This window comes from Mustela nivalis, assembly GCF_964662115.1.
Source record: "Mustela nivalis genome assembly, chromosome: 7".
Taxonomy (NCBI): Eukaryota; Metazoa; Chordata; class Mammalia; order Carnivora; family Mustelidae; genus Mustela; species Mustela nivalis.
In genome coordinates, this window is record NC_139026.1 from 19,309,344 (window position 1) to 19,331,228 (window position 21,885).

Consider the following 21,885-nt stretch of genomic DNA (forward strand, 5'->3'; position numbering starts at 1 on the left):
TTTAAAATGTTGATGTGACTATCCTTCCAGACTTCTCTAGTCATCTATACAAAGCAATTGCAAGGAACTGAATTGCCTAAATTCTTTAAAATTTTTTTAAATTAAACTTTCTATTATGATATAATTGTAGATTTATGTGCAATTTTAAGAGTCAATTATCATATGGTTTCACTTATTTGTGGAGCATAACAAATAGCATGGAAGATATGGGGAGTTAGAGAGGAGAAGGGAGTTGGGGGAAATTGGAAGGGGAGGTGAATCATGAGAGACTATGGACTCTGAAAAACAATCTGAGGGGTTTGAAGTGGCGGGGGGGGGGTGGGAGGTTGGGGAACCAGGTGATGGGTATTATAGAGGGCACGGATTGCATGGAGCACTGGGTGTGGTGAAAAAATAATGAATACTGTTATGCTGAAAATAAATAAATTAATATTTTAAAAAAAGAAATAATAGAAAAAGATCCCATATACCCTTTATCTAGTTTTCCTCAATGGTGTGAGACTTAGATTGATGTTCCTTCCCCCGCTTCTCTATAGATGTACAGTTGTAAAGGCTGTGTTTCTTCCACTCAATTGCACCTATATAAAAAATCAGTTAGGGATGGTGCCTGAGTGGCTCTGTCAGTTGGGTGTGTGACTATTTCAGCTCAGGTCTTGATCTTGGGGTCATGGGACTGAGCCCCTTGTCAGACTACACTGAGTGCAGAGTCCGCTTGCCCCTCTCTCTGCACCTTTCCCAGCTTGCATGCACATGCTCCCTCTCTCTCTCAAATAAATAAAATATTTTTCAGTTAGGCATATTTGTGTGGGCTTATTTCTGGTTTCTCTTTTCTGTCCTATTAATCTGTGTGTCTGTCCCTCTGCCAGTAGTATACAGTCTTGATTTTTGTAGCTTTATAATAAGTCTAGAATCAGGTAAGCTAATTCCTTCCACTTTATTCTTATCTTTCAAAAATATGTTAACTATTCTTGTTCCTTTGCCTTTCCATATAAAGTTTAGAATAATCTTCTGTATACCTAAAAAAATGTTGCTTAGATTTTGATAAAATTACACTAAACCTATATATCAGTTTGGGGAGATTTGACATCTTTACTATATTGAATCTTTGAATCCATGAATATAGTATATCTCTTCATTTATTTAGATCTCTGATTTTCCTTATAACCATTATTTAATTTTCAGTATATAAGTTCTGTGTGTATTTAGTGATATTTATACCTTACAATTAATAAATTGTTTTAAGCTTTTTAAAAAGACACTTATTTGAAAGAAAGTGTGAGCATGAGTGGGGAGAGGGGCAGAGGGAGAGAATCTCAAGCAGATTCCCCACTGACTACAGGTCCCAAAGTGGATCTCAGCCCCACAATTCATCAGATCATGACCTGAGCCAAAATCACGAGTTGGATACTTAACCAACTGAGCCACCCAGGTGCTCCATAATTTTTTAAAGTAATTTCAGTTAGTTAACATACAGTGGTCTATTAGTTTCAAGTATACAATATAATGATAGTGATGCTATACATTTCCTGGTGTTCATCATGACAAGTGTGCTCCTTAATCCCCATCACCTATTAATCTATCCCACCATCCACCTCCCCACTAGGAACCGTCAGTTTGTTCTCTATAGTTAAAAGTCTGTTTCTGTTAAGGAGGGCACAGGTTGCAGGGAGCACTGGGTGTGGTACATAAATAATGAATTTTAGAACCTTGAAAAAATTAAATAAAAAAATTTTAAAAAGAGTGTTTCTTGGTTCATCTCTCTCTCTCAACTTTTTTTCCTTTGCTCCTTTGTTTTGTTTCTTAAATTCCACACGAATGAAATCATATGATATTTTTCTTTCTCTGACTGATTTATTTTGCATAGAATTATACTCTGTAGTTCTAGCCCTGTCATTATAAATGGCAAGATATCATTCTTTTTTATGACTGGCTAGTATTCTCATATATATGAGCTTTTTTCTGCATCTATTGAAATGATCATATAGTTCTTATCCTTTCTCTCTCCTTTTTTTTTTTTTAAAGATTTTATTTATTTATTTGACAGAGAGAGATCGCAAGTAGGCAGAGAGGCAGGCAGAGAGAGAGGAAGGGAAACAGGCTCCCTGCTGAGCAGAGAGCCTGATGCGGGACTCGATCCCAGGACCCTGATATCATGACCTGAGCTGAAAGCAGCGGCTTAACCCACTGAGCCATCCAGGCGCCCCTTATCCTTTCTCTTATTGCTGTGATGCATCACATTGATTTGCAAATATTCAACCACCCTTGCAACCCAAGAATAAATCCCACTTGATTGTGGTAAATGATTTTTTTAATGTATTGTTGGATTCAGTTTGCTGGTATTTTTTTAAATATAATTATTTATTTTTTATAAACATATATTTTTATCCCCAGGGGTACAGGTATTTTTTAAAAATATTTTTGCACCTATGTTTATCAAAGATATTGGCCTGTACTCTTTTTTTTTTGTGGTGTTTTTATTTGGTTTTGGTGTCAGGGTATCCTGGCCTCATAGTGTGAATTTGGAAGTTTTCCTTCCTTTTCTATTTTCTGGAATAATTTGAGAAGAGTAGGTATTAGTTCTTCTTTAAATGTTTGATAAAATTCAATGGAAAAATGTTCCATGCTCCTGGATTGGAAGAATAAATATTGTGAAAATGTCTATGCTACCTAAAGCAATCTACACATTTAATGCAATTCCTATCAAAGTACCATCCATCTTTTTCAAAGAAATGGAACAAATAATGCTAAAATTTATATGGAACCAGAAAAGACCTCGAATAGCCAAAGGGATATTGAAAAAGAAAGCCAACGTTGGTGGCATCACAATTCCGGACTTCAAGCTCTATTACAAAGCTGTCATCATCAAGACAGCATGGTACTGGCACAAAAACAGACACATAGATCAATGGAACAGAATAGAGAGCCCAGAAATAGACCCTCAAATCTATGGTCAACTCATCTTCGACAAAGCAGGAAAGAATTTCCAATGGAAAAAAGACAGCCTCTTCAATAAATGGTGCTGGGAAAATTGGACAGCCACATGTAGAAAAATGAAATTGGACCATTTCCTTACACCATACACAAAAATAGACTCAAAATGGATGAAGGACCTCAATGTGCGAAAGGAATCCATCAAAATCCTTGAGGAGAACACAGGCAGCAACCTCTTCGACCTCTGCCGCAGCAACATCTTCCTAGGAACAACGCAAAAGGCAAGGGAAGCAAGGGAAAAAATGAACTATTGGGATTTCATCAAGATCAAAAGCTTTTGCACAGCAAAGGAAACAGTTAACAAAATCAAAAGACAACTGACAGAATGGGAGAAGATATTTGCAAACGACATATCAGATAAAGGACTAGTGTCCAGAATCTATAAAGAACTTAGCAAACTCAACACCCAAAGAACAAATAATCCAATCAAGAAATGGGCAGAGGACATGAACAGACATTTCTGCAAAGAAGACATCCAGATGGCCAACAGACACATGAAAAAGTGCTCCATATCACTCGGCATCAGGGAAATACAAATCAAAACCACAATGAGATATCACCTCACACCAGTCAGAATGGCTAAAATCAACAAGTCAGGAAATGACAGATGCTGGCGAGGATGTGGAGAAAGGGGAACCCTCCTACACTGTTGGTGGGAATGCAAGCTGGTGCAGCCACTCTGGAAAACAGCATGGAGGTTCCTCAGAATGTTGAAAATAGAACTGCCCTATGACCCAGCAATTGCACTATTGGGTATTTACCCTAAAGATACAAATGTAGTGATCCAAAGGGGCACATGCACCCGAATGTTTATAGCAGCAATGTCCACAATAGCCAAACTATGGAAAGAACCTAGATGTCCATCAACAGATGAATGGATCAAGAAGATGTGGTATATATACACAATGGAATACTATGCAGCCATCAAAAGAAATGAAATCTTGCCATTTGCGACAACATGGATGGAACTAGAGCGTATCATGCTTAGCGAAATAAGTCAAGCAGAGAAAGACAACTATCATATGATCTCCCTGATATGAGGAAATGGTGATGCAACATGGAGGCTTAAGTGGGTAGGAGAAGAATAAATGAAACAAGATGGGATTGGGAGGGAGACAAACCATAAGTGACTCTTAATCTCATAAAACAAACTGAGGGTTGCTGGGGGCAGGGGGTTTGGGAGAAGGGGGTGGGATTATGGACATTGGGGAGGTTATGTGCTTTGGTGAGTGCTGTGAAGTGTGTAAACCTGGTGATTCACAGACCTGTACCCCTGGGGATAAAAATATATGTTTATAAAAAATAAAAAGTTAAAAAAAATATAAAGATCACAGTATGAGAAAAAAAAAATAAAAAAAAAAATTATCCAAGGGGGAAAAAAAAATGTTTGATAAAATTCACCTGTGAAGCAATCTGGACTTCTGATTTTTGGGGGGTTTTTGATTAATGATTCAGTTTCTTTGCTGGTAATTGGTCTGTTCAAATATTGTATTTCTTCCTGTTTCAGTTTTCATAGACTACATGATTTTAGGAATTTATTTCTTCTAGATTATACAATTTGTTGTTTTTCATAATATTCTTTTATAATCATTTGTATTTCTGTGGTGTTGGTTGTTATTTTTCCCTCTCTCATTTGTAATTTTATTTATTTGAGACCTTCCTATTTTTCCTTCATAAGTCTGGCTAGAGGCTTATCAATTTTATTAATTTTTTCAAAGAACCAGCTCCTGTTTTTTTTAAATCTATTCTACTATGTTTTTAAGTTTCTGTATCATTTATTTCTGTTCTGATCCTCATTATTTCCTTCCTTTTACTAGTTTTAGGCTTTGTTTTTCTTTTTTCTAGCTCCTTTAGGTGTAAGGTTAGGTTGTTTATTTGAGACCTTTCTTGCTTCTTGAAGTAGGCCTGTGTTACTATAAGCTTCCCTCTTAGAACCACTTTTTCTGCATTCCAAAGGCTCTAAACCATTGTGTTTTCATTTTCATTTGTTTCTGTGTACTTTTTAATTTCTCATTTTGCTTCCTAGTCAACTAGTTGACCCATTCATTGTTTAGTAGCATGTTCTTTTTAATTTAATTTTTTTCAGTGTTCCAAGATTTATTCTTTATGTACCATATCCAGTGCTCCATGCAATTTACGCCCTCCTTAATACCCACCACCAGGCTCACCCAACCCCCCACTCTCCTCCCCTCCAAAACCCTCACTTTGTTTCTCAGAGTCCACAGTCTCTTATGGTTCGTCTCCCCCTCCAGTTTCCCCCAACTCACTACTGCTCTCCTTCACCCAATGTCCTCCATGTTATTCCTTATGCTCCACAAGTAAGTGAAACCATATGATAATTGACTCTCTCTGCTTGACTTATTTCACTCAGCATAATCTCCTCCGGTCCAATTCATATTGATACAAAAGTTGGGTATTCATCCTTTCTGATGGAGGCATAATATTCCATTGTATATATGTATCATATCATATCTTTATCCATTTATCTGGTGAAGGGCATCTTGGCTCTTTCCACAATTTGGCTACTGTGGCCATTGCTGCTATTCAGGTACAGATGGCCCTTGTTTTCACCACATCTGTATCCTTGGGGCAAATACTGAGTATGCAATTGCAGCATCATAGGGTAGCTCTATTTTTTCTTAAGGAGTCTCCACGCTGTTTTCTAAAGTGGCTACACCAACTTGCATTCCCACCAAGAATGTAGGAGGATTCCTCTTTCTCACCTCCTCTCCAACACTTGTTTTTACTGTCTTGTTGATTTTGGCCATTCTAACTGGTATAAGGTGGTATCTCAATGTAGTTCTGATTTGAATCTCCCTGATGGCTAAGGATGATGAACATTTTTTCATGTGCCTGTTAGCCATTTGTATGTCTTCATTGGAGAAGTGTCTGTTCATGTCTTCTGCCCATTTTTTTGACATGATTATCTGTTTTGTGTGTGTTGTGTTTGAGGAGTTCTTTATAGATCTTAGATGTCAGGCCTTTGTCTGTAGTGTCATTTGCGAATATCTTCTCCCATTCCATGGGTGGCCTCTTTCCTTCCCACTCTTTCCTTTGCTGTGCAGAAGCTTTTGATCTTGATGAAGTTCCCAAAGTTCATTTTTGCTATTGTTTCCTTTGCCTTTGGAGACATATCTTGAAAGAAGTTGCTGTGGCTGATGTCAAAGAGCTTACTGCCTATGTTTTCCTCTAGGATTTTGATAGATTCCTGCCTCATGTTGAGGTCTTTTATCCATTTTGAGTTTATCTTTGTGTATGGTATAAGAGAATGGTCAAGTTTCATTCTTCTATACATAGGTGTCCAATTTTCCCATCACCATTTATTGAAGAGACTGTCTTTTTTCCACTGTATATTTTTTCCTGCTTTGTCAAAGATCAGTTGACCATAGAGTCATGGGTCCATGCTATTTAACCTCCATCTATTTGTGGTCTTTCATATTTTTTTCTTGGGTTGACTTCTGGTTTCATAGTGTTGTGGTCAGAAAAGATGCATGGTATAATTTCGATCCTTTTTAATTTGTTGAGGTTTCTTTTGTGGCTTAATATGTGAACTATTCTGGGGAATGTTCCATGTGCACATGAAAGAATGTGTATCCTGCTGTTTGATGATGGAATGATTTAAATATATCTGTTATATCCATCTGGTAGTATGTCATTCAAAACCATTGTTTACTTGTTGATTTTCTATTTAGATGATCTGTCCATTGATTTCATGGGGTGTTAACATCCCCTAATATTACTGTATTACTATCAATTAGTACCTTTATATTTCTTATTGTTTAATGTATTTGAGCACTTCCATGTTAGATGCATAAATATTTACAATTGTTATATCTTCTTGTTGGGTTATCCCTGTTATTATTATGTAGTGTCCTTCTTTGTCTCTTGTTAGAATCTTTTTTTTATTTTTGTTTTTAAAGATTTAATTTATTTGGGAAGGGAGAGGGAGAGAATTTCAAGCAGACTGTGCTAAACATGAAGCCTGACATGGGGCTCAATCTCACAAACCTGAGAACATGAACTGGAATCAAGTGTCGAACACTTAAACTACTGAGCCACCCAGGTGTCCAAGAATCTTTTTTTAAAGTCTAATTTGTCTGATACAAGTATTGCCTCTCCAGCTTTCTTTTGATGTCCTTTTGCATGATAAATGCTTTTCCACCTTCTCACTTTTACTTTGCAGGTGTGTTTAGGTCTAAAATGAGTCTCTTGTAGGAAACATAGAAATGAATCTTGTTTTTCTATCCATTATGTCACCCTGTATTTTGATTGTAGTGTTTTGTCCATTTATAGTTAAATAATTATTATTTTTTTAAGATTTCATTTGTTTATTTGAGAGAAAGAAAACACAAGTAGGGGGGTGGGGCAGAAGGTAAGGGAGAAGCAAATCCCACCACTGAGCAGAGAGCCCAACACAGGGCTCTTTTCCAGGATCTTGGAATTATGATCTGAGCTGAAAGCAGAGGCTTAATTTATTGAACCATCCAGGCACCGCTCACAGTAATTATTGATAGATATGTACTTACTGCTATTTTATTACTTGTTTTGTGATTGTTTCTGAAGATTTTCTCTGATCCTTTCTTGTCTTTCTTTCATGATTTGTTGGTTTTCTTTAGTGATAAATTTGTATTTCTTCCTCTTTATTCTTTGCATATCTATTACCAGTTTTTGATTTGTGGTTACCATTAGGTTTGTATATAACATCTTCAGCATATAGCAGTCTATATTAAGTTGATGGTTGTTTAAGTTTAAACCTATTCTTTACTCCTCTACTCCCCAAGTTTTAGGTATATGTTGTCATATTTTACATCCTTTATTTTGTGAGTTCTTTCACTGATATTTTATAGAAATATTCATTCTTACTGTTTTTGTGTTTCCTATCTTTATACCATTACTTATAATCTTTCCTTTCTACTCATAGAGTTCCCTTTAGTATTTTTTGCAGGGCTGATTTAGTGGTCATGAACTCCATTCATTTTTGTTTCTCTGAGATACTCTTTATCTCTGCTATTCTGAATGATAGCCTCGCTGGATAGAATGTTCTTGACCTCACATTTTTCCCATTCAGCATTTTAAATATATATCATGCCCATTCTTTTATTTATTTATTTAGGTGGGCCAATGGACATGACAGTCCTTTCTGACATGGAAAGTTTCTGCTGAGAATTCTGCTGATAGCTTTATGGGGTTTCCCCTGTATGTAACTGTTGTCTTTTGTCTTGTTGCTTTTAAGATTTTTTTTCTTTATATTTTACCATTTTAATTACAACCTGTCTTGATGTGGATTTGCTTTTGTTGATTTTGTTGGGGGTTCTATGTGCCTCTTGGATCTGGATATCTGTTTCCTTCCCCAGATTAGGAGTTTTCAGCTATTATTTCTTCAAATAAATTCTCTGCCCTCTTTTCTCTCTCTTCTTCTGGGATTCCTATAATATGAATGTAACTCTTTTTGATGGAGTCACTGAGTTCTCTAAGTCTATTGTCATTTTTCCTCATTCTTTTTTTTCTTTTTTGTACAGCTTGATTACTTTCCATTACTCTGTCTTCTAGGTATTGATTTATTTCTGTGTTTTTTCCAGTCTGCTGTTCATTCCATAGAGCATGTTTTTGATCTTGTTTATTGGGCCCTTTATTTCTCCTGTGTTATTCCTTATCTCCATATTAATGCTCTTGCTGAGGACTTCCACTTTCTCAAGTCTAGCAAGTATTTTTATGATCATTACTTTAAATTCTCTATCAGGTGTGTTACTTGTATCTGTTTCATTTAAATCTCTAGCTGTGGGCTTGTCTTGTTCTTTCATTTGGGACAAATTCCTCTATCCTCTCTTTTGTCTAAGTCTCTGGGCTACCTTCTCTGTGTTAGAAAAATCAGCTACATTTCCTCCCCTTGAAGGTAATAGCCTTATGAAGAAGAGGTTATATACTGGTTGGCAGTATAATGTCACCTGCTCTCCAGGGCCTGCACTCCAGAGAGTGTTTCCACGGTGTGCTGCATGTACTTTGCTTACTTTGCTGTTGTGCCCTGGCCACTTTATCCTTCAGATCAATTGTCTACAGATGCTTTCTTTGCCTATTGTGAGAGTATTTGTTCCCTGACCTGAATGTAGGGAATTTTAACTACTGGTACTCTACTCTGCTTATGAAATGAGTCCTGTTGTCACAGCTGCCAAAACTGAAGCCCTGCAGAATTCATGGGTAGGGAGACATGGTGTGGGTAGAGGTTTGGGCCAGTCTCCTGGGGGAGAGGGACCACTGTGCTGGCACCAAAACAAGTTGGGCAGTTCCACTGGAGATGGGCAGTTCCACTGGAGTTGGGGTGGGGGATGGGCCTTGGTGTAAGCAAGTTAGGTAGTGAGTATCAGCACCATACTGGTTCCCACAGGTGGCCCTGTGCTTATGCTGAGGGGGCAGTGGAGGCCAGTTATCTTTGTTCCTGGAGGGATCTCTCCATGAATGCTGCCAAGAAGAGCAAATAACCTCCCCATTATGTGCCCCAGGCACTCTTCAGATTGCTATTTCCATGCTGTATGTTCGTAGGCTATTTTCCCTGCCCTCTTTCCAAGAGTAACCCCGATTCCCCTGGGTTCACCTCAAGCCAAACACACTAGTCTTTAAAACTCTACGTTTTAAGCGCTGCTGGTTGCAAGAACTCATGAAACTCAGCCCCTTTACTTTCCAAACCAATCGCTGTAGGGAATCATCTTCCCTGTGCACTCCCCTGTGTGCTTATCTGTCTCTTGCCCTTCCCTGGGACCACAGCTCTCTCTCTACCACAATGGCCAAGATCTATCTCTCCCAAACCATGTCTCCACACTTCCTACTTTCTGCCATGTGGCCTCATCTCTACCTTTAGTTGTGGCATTTGTTGTTCTGCCAGTCTTCAAGTCAATTTCTGGAGTATGTAGGATGATTTGATAGTTATCTAGTTGTATTCGCGGGACAAGGGGAGCCTAGAGTCCTCCTACTCAGCTACCATCTCCCTCCTTATCCCAATATTTAATTTTTTCAAAGTGATTATAAGTGATATTGTACTTTTAATGTTGGTGTCCATGTGTTTGTTAATATGTAGAAATATAATTGATATATGTATATTTGTGCTGGATCCTGAGACCCTGCTGAATTTATTTATTAGTTCTTGGGATTTTCTACACAGATAGTCATGTCATCTTCAAAAAACGACAGTTTTATTTCTTCCTTTACAATCTGTATGTATAGCTTTTATTTCTTTATTGCACTGGCTTTAACTTCCACATCAGGTTGAATAAGAGTAGTAAGAGTAGACACCCCTTCCTTATTTCCCAGTCTGGATGAGGAAAATATTTAGTCTTTCACTCCTAGATATAATGCTAGCTGTAAGATTTTAGTAGATGCCCTTTACAAAGTTGAGGAAATTCCCTATTTCAATCTTTCTGAGAGTTTTTTTTATGGATGAATGTTGAATTTTGTCAAGTGTTTTTTCTGCCTTGATTGATGTGGTAATACGATAGTCTTCTTTAGTCCTTTGACATGATAAGTTACATTGATTGATTTTCAAATGCTTAACCAGCCTTGCATTCTTGGAATAAACTTGGTCATGGTGTATAGTTATTTTTATATATTTCTGATTCTATTTGTTAATATTTTATTAAGGATTTTTGCATCATGAGAAATATTGATCTGTAATTCTTTTTTTGTAATGGCTTTGTCTGGTTTTGATATCATAGACATTCTAGCTTCATAAAATAAAGTGAGAATAATTAATCTCTATTTTCTTAGAAGATTGTATAAAATTGGTGTTAATGATTTAAATGTTTGGTAGTTATACTCTAGTGAAACCATCTGGGCCTGGGTATTCCTTTTTTGGGTGTTTTAAAATTATGAATTAAATATCCATAAGTTATAGGGCTATTCAAATTATCTGTTTCATATTGGGTGAATTATGGTAGCTGTATATTTAAAAAATTGGTCCATTTCATCTAAGTTGTAAAATTTGTGTATGGGGAGTTGTTCATAGTATTCCCTTATTCTATGTTTAGTGTCTGCAGTGTGTGTAGTCTGTAGTGTTTGGTGTCTGTAGTGTTATTGCCTTTTTATTCCTAATATTGGTAATTTTGTCTTTTTTATTTCCAGTGTTGCTAGAGGTTTGTAAACATAAAAATTTCAAAAATCTACCTTCTTATTTATTTATTATTTCTGATTTTATTTATTTATTTGACACAGAGAGAGAGACCATGAGAGAGGGAACAGTCATGGGGGCTGTGGGGGAGGGAGAAGCAGGCTTCCCTCTGAGCTGGGAGCTCCATGTGGGGGCTTGATCCTGGGACTCCAGGATCATGACCCAAGCCAAAGGCAGATGCCCAACGACTGAGCCACCCAGGCACCCCCTACCTTTTTATTTCACTGATTTACTCTATTTTCTATTTACAATTATTGCCTTTTGTTCTTTAGTCTTTTCTGCTGTTTGCTTTTGGTTTATTTTGCTGTTCTTGAGGTAGGACCTTAGATTATTGATTTGAGACTTTTCCTCGTCTATAGTGTGTGTACTAATTGCAAAAATTTTCCTGTCAGTATTAATTTAGTTGTGTTCCACGACTTTTCATATTTTTAAGTTTCCTTTGAGATGTCCCTTTGACCTATGAATTGTTTAGAACTATGTTACTTAGTTTCCAAGTGTTCAGAGATTTTCCCATTATTTTTCTGCTATTGATTTCTAGTTTCATTCAGTGTGATCAAAGAGTGCATTCTCTATGATTTTAATTATTTTAAATCTGTTGAGGTCTGTGTTACAGCCCAGGATATGGCATTTTGGTATATGTTCCATTGGCACTTAAAATTGTACTCTGCTGTTAGGTGCAGTGTTCTCTAAGTATCAATTAAATCCTGCTCATTGATGGTGTCATTGAGTTCTTCAACATCTTCTGATTTTCTGTTTAGTTGTTTTTATCAGTTGGTGACAGTGGAATGGTGATTTCTAAACTATAATTGTGTATTTGTCTATTTTCCTTTTAGTTCTATCAGTTAAAAAAATTTTTTAAAAATTTCTTTTCCGTGTTTGTTTCATGTATTTTGAAGTTCTCATTTGGTGCATGTATATTTAAGATTTCTGTGTCTTGGTGAATAATTATTTTGTTATTTATAATATTTCTCTCTGATAATTTTATTTACCTAAAGTATAATTTATATGATATTAATGTAGTTACTCCTACTTGCTTTTGATTAATGGTTGCTTGATACACCTTTTTTTTCATCATTTTACTTTCAGCTTGCTTATATTAAATTTTAAATAAGCTTTTTGGAATCAGCATATAATTGGGCCATGTTTTAAAATATATCCTGCCAATTTCTGTCTTAGACCATCTTCTCCACTTAATGTAATTATTGGTATGTTAGGGAGTATGTATGCCATTTTTTGTTCTTTCTCTTTCCCTCCTACCTTTCTATAAGATACTTAAACATTTTTTAGAATCCATTTTTATTTATCTGTATTGTTTTGAGTTTGCCTCTTAGAATAGCATTTTCAATTGTTGCTTTAGGTATTACATAAACATAATACAATCTACTTGTTTTGTCATTTTACCAATTTGAGGAAAGTATAGAACCTTTATCTCCCTTTATGTCTGTTTACCCAGTTTTTAATACAGTTATCAAATATTTACTCTACATGCATTTTGAATTACATTAAAGTATTATAATTTTTGTTTAAACAATCAAATATAACTCAGGAAACTCAAGAGGAGAAGGAATGCCTATTATGTTTAACCATATATTTGCTTATTGTATTCTTTCTTCCTTCCTGATGTTCCAAGTTTCCTTCTTTTAATAATTTCTGTTCTTTTTAGAAAACTTTCATTAGCCATTCTTTTAGGATATGTCTGCTGGCAAAAATTCTTTATTTCCCTTCATCTGAGGATGTATTGGTTTCCCTTTATTTCCAGAAGATATTTTTGCTGGATATAGGATTCTGTGTCAGCAGTTCTTTTTATCCAGCACTTGAAAAATATGTGCCACTTTCTTCTGGTCTAGTATTTCTGATGATATATTTGCTGCCATTCTAATTATTTTCCCCTACAGGAAAGGTATCATTTTTCTCTGATCACTTTTAGAACTTTCTCTTTGTTTTCAGAAATTTATTTCAGTGTGTCTTGGCATTATTTCTTTGTGTTTGTCCTGTTTGGAGTTTTTGCAGCTTTTGAATCTGTAGGTTTATATCTCTTGTAAAATTTGGGAAATTCATACATTATTTCTTTGAATGCTTTTTAGCCTCATTCTTTTATCCTCTAGGACTCTCATTACCTGTGTTAGATTTTTTTAGTATACTTGCACAGATCCTGGAAACTCATTTCATTTTTTTAAAGTCCATATTCTCTCTGTTGTTCTGATTAGGTAATTTCTATTGGCCTATCTTCCAGCTCACTAATTCTTTCTTCTATCTCCTCCATTCTGCTGTTGAACCCATCTACTAAGATTTCACATAGTATTTTTCGGTTCTAATAATTTCCATTTAGTCCTTTATATCTGCTGTGTTTTTGTTGAGACATTTTATTTATTTTTTTTCTAAGACTTTCTATTTTTTAATTTATTTCAAGCACATGTTAATTACTGAAGCAGTTTTATCGTGGCTCTCTGACACACCTGGCCCTCCCCATGATCCAGAAAGTTGAAAGTCACTGTTGAGCAAAGCAGGTCCTCCAAACTCCTGCTTTAGACTAAGGCTTGGGTCCATTCTCGTTTGTTTGCTTGTGGCATACCAGTTGTTAAAATAGTTTGATCTCATCCTGAGTATATGAATGAATGAATGAATGAATGAATGATATCCAGAAGCTCCAAGCTTATCCAACACATCTAAGCCATAACCAATAAAACTCCTCTGAATATGCTTTTCTCCATAGTCTGCATTATTGCTTATTCCTCCATAGTCTGCATTATTGCTTATAACTCTTATTGTGATTGATTCCCTTCTTTCTTTCCCTTCTTATCAATTCTGGCTGAGTATCTGTAGTGAGGTGTCCTAATAGTGTCATCATAACTCCAAGCCAGTTCTTCCTTGCTTCATCTCTAACCAAGGTATTATTCCCTGAAACAGGCTTTTTTTTTGGGGGGGGGAGGGGTTATATTCCTTATACCTCTAAAACTGGCTCACAGGTCATACTGTCACAGCCTGCTTCATGGGCCATGTGATTTATTTCATATTTTTCAGTGAAGGCTGTCTTCTTTCCTACTGGGCTTTGGTCAAGAGAAGTTGTGAAATCACTCCCTAGGATTATATTCTGAACCCATATCCTCCTCAAACACTAGTTCTTTGTCAACTCTATCCACACCACCACCACAAGGAAGACTTCTGAATTTTTTTTAACCTAGAACTGCCATCTATATCTTATAAAATTTTCTTGACTTGATATTTTTTCTTTGATTTACTGATTCTGTTATCAAACCCCTTTACTCTGTAGACAATATGTCCTCTAATCCTTCTTTTATGCTTCTGTCCACTCTTAAAAATTAACCATTGGCTTACTGGGAACTCACATCTTTTGGAATTTTCAGGTTTTGCATTTCTCCATTATTCACATTGTAACTTTTTTTTTCATTAGCATGATTTTGGCATCTATACACCAAAGCAAAGGTTTCAATTAGCCAATTAGATTTTAAATCAAAATGATTTGAGCAATATTTTTTTTAAATAATCATATTTTTCATTCTAGTTCCATTCCTAGGGAATCAAGGATGGCATTGTGTTTCATTGCCATCTCTGTTCACTTAGCAGTACTTATCCACAGTCTTGTTTTACAGAAGATTTTGAGACTGTCAAAGCACAAAGGAGTGGTGTGATTGATTATTATCACTTGCAGGAACAGTTGGGAGAAGTAGTGTCCTTCTGGGCTTATGAATTCATATAGCTGTTCCTGCTGTGTTGTCGTGACTCTACCTTCTTTATATTCTGCTTCCTTTATTGAAGATACATGAATGAACAAATGAATAGTTGAGACTGAGAAGCAGAAGCATTCAAGTTCTGATTACCTATTTGTCAATGATAAGGCTGCCATGATTTTTGGGAGGAGATTGATAACTCTAAATCCTCATTCTGATGAAATTACTTTGAAACACTTTAACTTGGTATTTGAGATTGCTAGTTACTGACTTTTTATTATTTGTAGGCAGCACTCAGCATATTTGGCATGGTTGGTGGACCACTTCTGGGCTTGTTTGCTTTGGGCATTTTGGTTCCCTTTGCCAACTCAATTGTGAGTATAAAGAGTGAATATGTGTAAAACTTACTTTCCCAACTATAGTAGCAGCTTTCTAATTTTTTCTTAATTTGAAAGATATAGTTCCTTTGATGTCTGTCATTAGTGACTTAATGGCTTAAATTACTCATATTGACTTTGCTGGAATATAAAATAAAGTGCTATGCACTGGGATCCTACATATGTGAAACTAAATGGAAACTGCCAAAATAATATATATTGTGAATATTATATAGCTGAATCATATAATATTACAGTATAACTATATAACTAAGCATATAATATAATAGAATATATAATGTAAATAAAGGATATTTATTATGAAACAATACATATTATGTTATACATTATATGTAATATATGTTATGAATATTACATAACTAAAGGAAGATTTTTTGTGGATTTATCTTTTTGCCTTTCTTGAAAGTCATTAGGATTTCTATAAACATTTTTTAAATTTAAAACAAGTTAATTAACATATAGTGTATTATTAGCCTCAGAGGTCACTAAACTCTACCTCTAAAAATCACTAGGATTTAAAGAAAGGAGATCAACAGGCTCAGATGTGAAAGAGTTAAGAGCAGTAGAGCTGAGGATACCTGTGAATAGTCAGAGTACAGCAAAGAGAAGTAATAATATAAGCTCCTCACCATCTTGACAAGAGAGTCTGTATTCCTGATATTTAAAGCAATAGATCCAATATTATGGTTCTGGCCTTAAAGGGGTGATCATAATTGGAATAGTATCCAGAATGAGGTAATACCTCTCTTCTACAAAGACATTTTTGGGCTTTAAAATACTAAATTTTGTTTGGAATAAATGAAATTGAAATTATTTCTCTGAAAGCCAGGAGAGACTCCACTGGGTAGTCCTGCTATAAGCTGAAGTTCAGGAAAAACTGATAATGTATGTATGGTTGTTTCATACAGTCATAGAATAATTGCAGAACTATGACTTTACATTTAGAATTCCATTTTCTTCATGAGGCATTATGGATTGGTAAGATGACTACTCATAAAGGCCATTACTATTATTATTAATAAGCACTGGATGTTATACACAAACAATGAATCATGGAACAAAAACTTATGCTATACTGTATGGCAACTAACATAACAAACATAACATAAATAAAAAAAATAAAAAATAATAATTCTTAAGGAAAATAATTCTTAACAGATGGTAGCCACACTTGTGGTAAACATAGCATAATGTATAGAGATGTTGACTCACTGTGTTGTATCCTGAAACTAATGTAACATTATATATCAACTGTACTCAAATGAAAAATTTTTAAAAATAATTATTCTCAAATAATTGTCATTGAAGTATCATATGAAAAACTAGTTTGGTAGAAATTAATCCCAATGAAAGAATAGTTTGTATCTACCTCAGAATGTTGAAGCTTTGATTAGACTCTTTGCATTATTAAATGCACAGTGGTTTACTGAGTGTCTGAAACATTCAGAAAGACTTATTTGGTTTTTGACATTTACTGCCACCATGGGTTGCCTCCAGAATAGCTATAGCAGACTTGGTTCCATATAACCTTTTCTGGGGAGAAGTGTGATATTATTATTCCTGTCATAGGAGGTACCTCTTTTAACTATACTCACATTTTTCATCAGCAGAGTATCTACCCTTGCTTTGGAATGGACTTCCTGCCTTCCTCTCTCCCTCCATCCTTCCCTCCCTTCCTCTCCTTCCCCTTTCCCCCTTCCCTTCCTTTGCTTTTCCTCCTCCTTTCTTTTCTCCCTCCTTCCCTCCCTTCCAGTCATTCATTCATTGAATATTTATGAGCTAAACACTGTCCTGGGAATAGAGAACTCTGAATATTTTTGCACTCATGGGCTTTATAATTTTGTGGATCTTTGATCAAGCCATGTACAATGCTGAGAAGCAAGTCTGGCTTGTCAACAGTTGGCCACACTACTATTCCAATCTCATATTATTGAAAAAATATTTATTGCATGCCTCCTATATGTCCAGCACTCTAGTAAGTGCTGAGATACCAAAACCAAAAAAATCTAATTCTGCTTTCAAGGTTCACAACTTAATGAAAGAGCTCATAGTGTTTGTCCCCAACATAAATCTTCTGATCTTGTCATCAGCCTTCATCTTATCCCATCAATACACCATTCTTTGTTCCTACCCTATTATTTTGCTTGTTTTTTCCCTTACTTCAAGTATTCTCCCCTGTCTTCTCTATGGGGAGCCCAAGGCACAGGCTGCCCTGTCTGGTCAGTATTCTTTTTTTTTTTTTTTTAAGATTTTTATTTACTTATTTGACAGACAGAGATCATAAGTAGGCAGAGAGGGAGGCACAGAGAGAGAGAAGGAAGCAGGCTCCCCGCTGAGCAGAGAGCCCAATGTGGGGCTCGATCCCAGGATCCTGGGATCATGACCTGAGCCTAAGGCAGAGGCTTAACCCGCTGAGCCTCCTAGGCACCCCATCTGTTCAGTATTCTTAAAAGAAGGGGGAAATTTTCACCACAGAGGAAGAGGCCCACCAGCTCAAGATTCGCTTTTGTCCCCATAATTTGGAACTGGGGTTTAAATTATTCAGGGTCTAGCAGAGCATCTAGACTGCTGGTGAAAAGCAGAAGCGAGGAACCCATTTTCCAAAGATTGAGAAACCAAATGTCTTCAGAGGAGACATCTCTTTTTGTCTTTAGAAATACTTGGTGTGGTATTATGCACCATTGCAGTCATTTGTGAAAACTGCTTCCTATTTTCCTCCTAGCTACCCTGAAGCACAATTACAATCATGCATGTTGTTAAATATGGGAATAAACTCTGTGTCTGCTTTCCCCTTCATAGTCTTTTGTGCATTTGGCATACTGTTTGTTCACAGATTAAGCAAAAATAAAGGGGATTGTTGGCCTGGGGTCAACCATGTGATTGTTGTAGTTTTTTGGGTGTGAAGAGAGGAGGACGCCAGAAAAGACTGCTAGTCATGGGAACAGAGTGAAGGAATAGAATTATGAGATTAGGAAAAAAAAAAAAAAAAAAAAAGCAGGTTGAGATAAGGATATGGAAAAGGAATGGAGTTACTGGATCCCCAGGGCTCTGAGATGAGGGACCGCTGGCTCATGCTGCCCTGGACAAGAAGCAAGGATTTTGGGGGAGAGAATGATTTTAGGAGAGAAGCTGGTAAATCTGGCTTGGACCATGCTAAGCTTAATCTTCTGACATTAATTTCTGTCTCAAAGAAAACTACATTATTTTTCTTTTAAAAGCATTCTTGTTTTACAGGGAGCAATTGTTGGTTTGATGGCTGGATTTGCTGTTTCTCTGTGGGTTGGGATTGGAGCTCAACTTTATCCTCCACTGCCTGAGAGAACGATGCCACTAATCCTTGAAACCTATGGCTGTAACAGCACACACAATGTGACAAATTGGGTGACAACCACAGAAATGCCATTTTCTACTAGTGCTTTTCAAGCACACAGTGTGGAAAGGTATTGAATTAAGCTTTATAGTGTCATATTTTAAAGAAATGCATGTGACAGAGAACCCCAGTTGCCCAGTTGCTGCAATTTTCCCTAATTCTGAAATGGGTAGAGCCCTTGTGGCTTTCTGGCTATAGTATTTTATTTGGTAACAGCAAAAAATGATGTATGTTCTTAATTTTAATAAAAACCTCTGCCTCACTTACAGATCTGGAGAAAAATTGAATAATAACCAAAAAATTCTGTTATGGTTAAATGCTACCAAATATCAGCTCTAGTTGAATAAAAAATCATCTTGGTGAACTAAAGTGTTTTAAAATGAAAAGCAAAATTATAAAAGAAACACTGCTTATATAGGCTTTAAGTATAGCCTTTATAGTCTAAAGCTACAATCATCTAAATATGTTAGGTCATTGCTGTTTGTTTAGATTTAAAGATTCCTGATCTTTAGAGCACTGGCAATGAGTTGCAGCTGTGATCAACTCACTAGCTGGAGTTTTCTGTATGCGGTATACTTTGGGGCTCTGGGTCCTTATTTAATCTGATTTAATGAAATGATGTAGATGTATAGGTAGGTGAGTGTTTTATAATACAGTAGATATAAGAGCAATATTTCTTTAGTGAACAATTAAATGTCTAGCCTTAAAACCTAAACCCTATGGAGATATGCAAGGAATAAAAAAATGAGGCTGCTGCCCCCAAATTATTGCCCCCAGTTTCAGCTTTCCTGAAATGAAATCATTAAAGACTCATTCCCTTTGGGTCAAGACGTGCTGTGTCTCCCTTTTAAACTGGAAGCACTCCTGAGAGAAGGAATGTGACTTATTAATAGTGATTCATGTTCAAATCATGAGTTCCTAACTATGAGAATGCTTGCCAATGGAAATTCAAGGCTGATAAATGTTGGTAGTTCCAGAACCTGAGACATTTTGGAGGGAGGTTTGACTAGGTGGGGTGCCATGGGGTGAGGGGCAGTGAAATGCCGAAAGTGGTTTGGACAAGCATGAAAACACTAATGTTTGTGTGTGGAGGGGGTAGTTGTTAGAGTCAGAAAGGGAGAAAAAAATAATTGAAGGGTACGTGGGAGGACATTCAGGATATACTTCTTGTTTCACAATTTTGCTTAGCATTTGTCCTGATTATGTAAATGTCTCTTTTAATTTAAGAGTCTGAGACAAAATAGTTATTTGGATTCTGAAACAAATAAATTAGCTGAAGTTTAGTATGTACCTGGTACCATAATGATTACTTTTATATGTTAGCTTGTTTATAAAATAACAGGTAATAAATAAGAATTTCTAAGAATAAATAACATACTTAGGTCTGGGCTGGCCGTTTATATAGTATCACAAGAAAGTTGTCCTCTCTTATTCACTTTGATTCCTGCCTTCCAGGAAGTTATAGTCTAGCTGGAGAGGGTGTGCTAATATACACAAAACAATTAATTCAGTAAGCACAGTAAGTATAAAACTAGCACATTGTAAATAGTAATAAATACTTGATGAAGATCTGCTAAAAGAGTGAATATAAACAAAGTTGGAGTGATTAGCATCAAGACTTTAGAGAGGTAGTACTACTTGAAGGATACAGAGGTTGGCTGGAAGGAGAGGGTTTTGAAAGTCACAGAAAATGACCAAAAGGGAAGTTGGACAAGAAAATAAACACTTAAACAATACCCTCTGGTAAGTGGTATTCATAGGTGATCAAGAGAGGCACCCTTCCTGGTAGAGTCAAAGAAACCTTCTTAGAGGAAGATTAATCAGGTGACCAGGGTTGGAGAGAAGGGACAGACAGAAGTGGGGCATATTGCTCAGTGGGAAATATATCCAAAAGCATGAAGGTCTGAAGCCACGTGGTATCTTAGGAAATCATACATAGTTCAGTGTCCCTAGAGTACAAGGGGAATAAACTACACAGCTAAAGATGAAACAAAATACTCTTTGGTTGTCTGGATAACATGTTTCCATTACCTAGATACAGTTTTTATTCTTTAAATTCCTTAATGCTTGATGGGTTTACATTGGTAGCCCATCATAGTTTTAATTTGCATTTCCTTTATGATCAACTACATTCAATATCTTTTTTTTTTAAGATTTTATTTATTTGACAGAGAGAGATCACAAGTAGGTAAAGAGGCAGGCAGAGAGAGTTGGGGGAAGCAGGCTCCCTGCTGAGCAGAGAGCCTGATGCGGGGCTGGATCCCAGGACCCTGAAATCATGCCACCAAGGTGCCCCCATTCAATACCTTTTTATTACATGGGGTGGGTTTTTGTTTGTTTGTTTGTTTGCCATTTCCATTTGGATATGTAGTTTTGTGACTTGGTTGTTGAATTCTTTAATCCAGCTTTAAATGGATTCTCTTTTATTTCTTATTTATTGGAGAATTTGTGATATATTCTAGATAAAATACATATTTTGAAATATTTTTCTCCTGCTTTGTGGATTGCCTTTTTACTCTTGTAATGATACTATTTTGGTGGTCAGAATTTCTTTATTTTAATTAAGTTCAACTTATAAGACTTTTTTTTCCCTTTCAAGTTTTTATTTAAATTCCAGTTAGTTAACACATTGTGTAATATTAGTTTTAGGAGTAGAATTTATTGATTCATCACTTACATAGAACACCCGTTGCTCATCACAAGTGCCCTCCTTGATGCAATCACCCATTAAACCCATCCCTCCACCCACCTACCTTCTAGCAACCTTCAGTGTTCTATATAGTTAGGAGTCTGTTTTACGGTTTGCTTCTATCTTTTCGCCCTCCATGTTCATCTGTTTTGCTTCTTAAATTCCACCTCTGACTGAATACGGTATTTGTCTTTCTCTGGCTGACTTATTTTGCTTCACATAATATACTCTAGCTCCATCTATATTATTGCAAATGACAAGATTTCATTCTTTTTTATGGTTAATATTCCGTTATGTATATGTACCACATCTTTTTTATCTGTTCATCGGTCAATTGACTTTTGAGCTCTTTCCATAATTTGGCTATTTAGTTGAAAATGCTGCTATGGGGCACCTGGGTGGCTCAGTGGGTTAAGCCTCTGCCTTTAGCTCAAGTCATGATCTCAGGGTCCTGGGATGGAGCCCCATGTTGGGCTTTCTGTTCAGTGGGGAGCCTGTTTTTTCGCTTCTCTCTCTGCCTGCTACTCTGCCTATTTCTGATCTCTTTTGGTCAAATAAATAAAGAAAATGAAAAAAAAAAAAAAAGAAAATGC

General features: G+C 36.2%; 1 protein-coding gene across 2 annotated transcripts in view; it reads left to right on the top strand.

The window, feature by feature from the left end:
- The window catches only part of SLC5A8 (solute carrier family 5 member 8), a 60,348-nt gene that overhangs the window by 30,240 nt on the left and 8,223 nt on the right, over positions 1–21,885 (top strand). For both annotated transcript variants that reach the window (XM_082740588.1, XM_082740589.1), the window contains exons 11-12: positions 15,123–15,209; positions 18,468–18,673. In XM_082740588.1, the coding sequence (XP_082596714.1) occupies positions 15,123–15,209; positions 18,468–18,673 (293 nt within the window). The remainder of the gene's footprint in view (positions 1–15,122; positions 15,210–18,467; positions 18,674–21,885) is intronic.